This window comes from Chrysochloris asiatica, unplaced genomic scaffold (assembly GCF_000296735.1).
Source record: "Chrysochloris asiatica unplaced genomic scaffold, ChrAsi1.0 scaffold00020, whole genome shotgun sequence".
In the NCBI taxonomy this organism is placed as follows: domain Eukaryota; kingdom Metazoa; phylum Chordata; class Mammalia; order Afrosoricida; family Chrysochloridae; genus Chrysochloris; species Chrysochloris asiatica.
In genome coordinates, this window is record NW_006408538.1 from 14,565,129 (window position 1) to 14,569,945 (window position 4,817).

General features: G+C 47.5%; 1 protein-coding gene across 1 annotated transcript in view; it reads left to right on the forward strand.

The window, feature by feature from the left end:
• Positions 1-4,563, forward strand: part of ADAMTS14 (ADAM metallopeptidase with thrombospondin type 1 motif, 14) — a 140,957-nt gene extending 136,394 nt beyond the window's left edge. Inside the window, exons 21-23 of the mRNA XM_006835857.1 lie at positions 1,955-2,043; positions 2,744-2,746; positions 4,097-4,563. Of these exons, the coding sequence (XP_006835920.1) occupies positions 1,955-2,043; positions 2,744-2,746; positions 4,097-4,563 (559 nt within the window). The remainder of the gene's footprint in view (positions 1-1,954; positions 2,044-2,743; positions 2,747-4,096) is intronic.
• Positions 4,564-4,817: the final 254 nt, after the last annotated feature.

Genomic DNA, 4,817 nt, shown 5'->3' on the forward strand with positions numbered 1-4,817 from the left:
TTTTATAGCATTGTGGTCTGAGAAGATGCTCTGTAGAATTTTGATGGTTGTGAATTTATGGAGGCTTGCTTTGAAACCTAACACGTGGTCAATTCTGGAAAATATTCCATGCGCACTGGAGAAGACTGTATTGTGTGCCATTGTTGGATAGAATACTCTGTGTACATCTCTGAGGTCCAGATGGTTGATTGTGTTGTTAAGTGCCTCTGTAGCATTGTCAAGTTTCTTTCTGGTTGTTCTATCCCTTTTTTATAGTGCTGTGTTGAAATCTCCCACTGTAATTGTGGATTTATCTATTTCTTTCTTCGATTCCATTAAGGTTTGCTTCACGTATCTTGGTGCTCTTTCGTTGGGCGTATATGTTTATTATGGTTATGTCGTCTTGCTCAATTGACCCTTTGATCATGAGATAGTGACCTTCTTTGTTTTTTGTTGCAGTTGGCTTGGTAAATTTTTTTCCATCCTTTTTAACTTTTAATCTGTTTTTGTCTTTGAGTGTGAGGTGTGTCTCTTGCAGGGCAGTATATTGATGGATCTTGTTTTCTTATCCATTCTGCCACTCTGTGTCTTGTCACTGGTGCATTCAATCCATTGACATTCAATGTAATTATCGATGAGTATGAATTGATTGCTGTCATTATGTTACTTTTTTGGCGGTGTTGTTCGTTCTTTGGTTCCGCTTTTCCTTCTTGTGTTGGATTTGTGTTCTTTGTGTTCTTTCTTGTCGGTTTCTTCCTAGTTTCTCTGTTAGCTTGTTCTGCTTGGGAATTCGTTTTTATGATATGTTGTGGAGTGTTAACTTTCTTTGGGGTTGCCTTGTAGTCTACTCCATTGTAACCTGTAATTTACCTGGCATCCCCACCACCTGGGCGTCTGTTGCTGCTTTTGTCCCTTCTTTGACATTGAGTCCCTTGAGTTTGTTGTTGGAGTCTCGTTCTGTTCTGGACTCTGTTGTCTGTTCTTGTTGGTTCTCCATCCACAGAACTCCCTTTAGGATGTTTTGAAGTACTGGGTTGGTTTTGATGAACTCTCTCAGATTCTGTTTATCCTGGAATGTTTTGATCGCACTGCTGTTTTTGTCTCTGATTGTCAGTTTTCTGCATGTGCCCAGCGCCAATCTTGGGATGGGTGAGACCTGTTCTGTTGGGTTTTTATAGATTGCCTTGAGTTTGTCCTGCCCAGCGAACTCAGGCAGCCGTGTGTGGGTTGCCAGATTGATAGCTGGAGATTTTAATCTGTTCCCCAGGGAGAGAGGTTGCATGTCCCGCCAGAACAATAGCTGGAAGATCATGTTGCTACCTGGGCTGGCTTCAGATTTGTGGCAGTGGCGGATGATGTCAAAAAGTCGCTGCCCCTCTCCCTCTGCCGTGGCTAAACTGTCTTGCCTGATGTCCGCGCTGGGATCATAATCTGGGGCAGGGAGATTTTTGGGGGGAGTTGTATCGCTTCTTGTGGTTTTGTTTTGTTTTTTTGCTGGAAACCCCACTTTCTGAACGGGCTGGCTTTAGCCCCGCCCTCTAAGCTCTGCAGTGGCGGGGTAGTCGTGGGATCTCCCACAGGTCCATGGGTGAGAGTTTTAAGATACCCGTAATGCCCATAATTTCCTCAGTAGTGTGATTTTTCAAAAATGCAAGTTGGGAGATTGAAGCATTAGGTCTTATGATAGTTCGAAGGCTGTGGGTTTGCTATATTAAAGTTTCCTTCGTGAGATCCCCCTCCCTTCTCCCCGGAGCTTTCCTTACCTGGCTCTCCTGGCAGCAGCGTGCAGTCAAGTTGTTTGACTCACAGTGACCCTGTCTGTATAGGGTTTGAGGAACAGCTGGTGAGTTTGAACCTCTGACCTTGTGGTCCAGCACTTATCCTACAGTGCCATACCAAGACTCCTCTTTGCCCTCTAGAGGTCTCAGATACTGTAGTCCCACTCCCCCATCCCTTTCTCCCTACTCACAGGAAGTCTCCAGAACTCCACGTCAAAGGCTGACACCACGCAACTTGTGACTTCACAATCAGGACCCCTTCATCCTGTTAACAAGATAGCAACAAGTAAGTACATTCTCTCTAGACGCCCTTCTCCCTTCCCCCCAGCCCCGAAAACCTTCAACACTATGATGTCTGCCTGTGTGACCTTAATTAACCCATATACTTAGCCTCCTTGGCCCTCAGTTGCCTGACTCTGGACTGGGTGCTATATGGTAGTCAAAACTGAATAACGGACCCAAGAGGACTAAGCTAGAAACATACCCCCATTAGAGTTTCCCAGGTTGGAGATCTTTACGGAGGCAGACTGCCACATCCTTTTCCCAAGGAGTAGCTGGCGGGTTCAAACCACTGACCTTTCTGTTAGTGACCAAGCACTTAATTATTGCACCACCAAGGCTCTGTATTGGTGTTAGTACGACCTTATCTGCAATTTCAAAATCCTGGAAGCTCTAAAAATAGAACTGTTTTTCCTAAGCTTGGTACCGAAGTCTAATCGGAACTAACAATAGAGAATTCATTCCTTTGTTGCAGAAACTTTTCATTATTAGATCACTAAGTGATAGGCCCAGACATAACTGGAAATGATATGTAATAGGCAACATAATGCAATATGAACAAACACAGCATGTGACCTCTTGAAACCCCAGATCTGGATTCTAAATCACAGCTGGCCTAATATTTGGGAATAAATATTTACAAATCTGAGCCACCTTCTTCATTGGGCCTTGGAGAGGATTAAATGAGATAAAGCTGTTCTGCCCAGCTGGTATCTAACAACAATCATAATTTCTCTACTTCATGATCAACCCAGGTATGGGTCAGGCACTGCGCCTATGCTCCCGTTCTAGGTTCCTTCTCTTTTTTCCTTACTTTCCCAAGGACCAGGGTTTGGTAAAACAAGTAGCAGAAAGAGCACAAGCCGCAACTCCTACTTAGAGAATTTACTGGCTGTGTGTCTTTGCATAAGTCCCTCATTTGTTAAAAGAAGAGATTGCACCAGATGTCCTCAAAGGATTTTCTAGATGCACCCAGTCAGCTTCCTTGTAAAGTCCCAGGTTTCCTCCCTAGAGCTGGCGTCCAGGACCGAATTCCCATTCTCTTCTAGAATTCTAGCGCCATCTAGTGACCACTGGCTTTTCATTTCCTCTCATCTGTCCTTGTTACTACTCCATGTCTCTCTAAGGACCAAAGCAAGCTCCTGCCATCACCTTCTTTATGGAGAGACTCAGCTCTCTGGAGCAGTCAGAGGCATATTTTCAACAAAAATAGTGTTGTGAGCACTCATTATTCCAGGCACTTCATACTTGTTTCATGCCATTAATCACTAGAAATGTCGTATCATCTGCACTTCGCATATGAAGAAACTGAGGCTTGCAGACTCTAAGAGTCATGCCTGAGGCCTTACAGTTTTGAAGGGATGGAACCTGGATTTGAACCTAAATGTGCTTGATTCCAAATGTATTGGAGATCCGTTTTCTCACATGTGTTGGTTGGTGGCAGGCTACTTAATCTGCCTGGGCATTTGTCTGCCCCTAGTGGGAGAAGATCAGACTCCTCTGGGTTGCGGAGGAAGGGGGGGTGCCATGAGGATGTTGGGGGTGAGGGATGGGATGTCCAGCTAGAACAAGGTTCTCAACTGTGCTGCAGGTTAACATCACCTGGGAAGCTTCTAGTAACTCCATGCCAAGTTACAACTCAGACTGCCCAGGCTCTGGGAATGGGAACCAAGCACTGGTTCCCACTCCTGGTTACAACTCCTGGTACAACTCCTGGTACGCCAAGTCTGAGGATAATGCGGAGGACCATGGTTCTCACTCACATTGTCCCCTACATCTGAATCACCTGGAAGGTGGTGTTAAAGCATGGTGCTGGGTCCCACCCCCAGAGTTTCCAGCTTAGGAAGTCTGGATGGGGGCCAGAAATCTGTACTTCTCATAAGCTTCCAGGTGGTGCTGATGCTGCAGTGTGCTTAGAGAGCCACTGCTCTGGGGGATTCTAGGCTCTCCTGTCTGCCAGTAGGGTGAATGGGAGGTGGAGGTCTGCTATCAGCAGCAAACTGATGGGCTCTGTCTCCCCGCCACCCCGCGGCACTGGTTCTTGTGCTAATGTGCATCAGAGCCCTGCATTGGAGACAGGTCCATCTTCTGCCAGATGGAGGTGCTGAGTCACTACTGCTCCATCCCCGGCTACCACCGGCTCTGCTGTGAGTCCTGCACCAAGAAGGAGCCCAGCCTGGCCTCACCACCAACCTTCTCCACCCCAGGGAGCCCTCTCCAAGGACCTCAAACCCTTCCAGATGCTGTGGAGCCCACCACAAGGTCACCAGAGTCAGATGGTCATCAGTCTGATCTAACCACAGGGCTTCCAGAACGTCTAGACACAAGCTCCTCTGTGACCCCACAATACTCTGTCCCCCAGAAACTGAGCACTCAAGCAACCGGGGGCACCTCCCCTACCACTCTCCAGGGGTTGCCTTGGGGCTGGACCGAGGCAACATTGCCAGCCTCTGAGGATAAAGGGCAGCTCAGGGAAGACCGGAAACCTCCAGGCACCGAGGGCCCCACCACCTCTCTGGTGACCTGAGCTGCCTGCCCTATTCCACCAGCCAAGGTGACAGACCCCACCTGGGCAGCTGCCAGCAAAGGCTTTGAAGTTATTTGCCTTCTTGTTGTTCTTGTTAGGGGCTGCAGCATGCTTCCCCCCATGAAGGATTGTTGTTGTTGTTGTTGTTAAGTGCCGTCGAGTCGGTTCCGACCCATAGCGACACTGTACAGGATAGGAGGAAGGAAAAGATCAGGGAAAGCCCTAGCCTGTGATACCTCAGCAAGCAGTCCCCA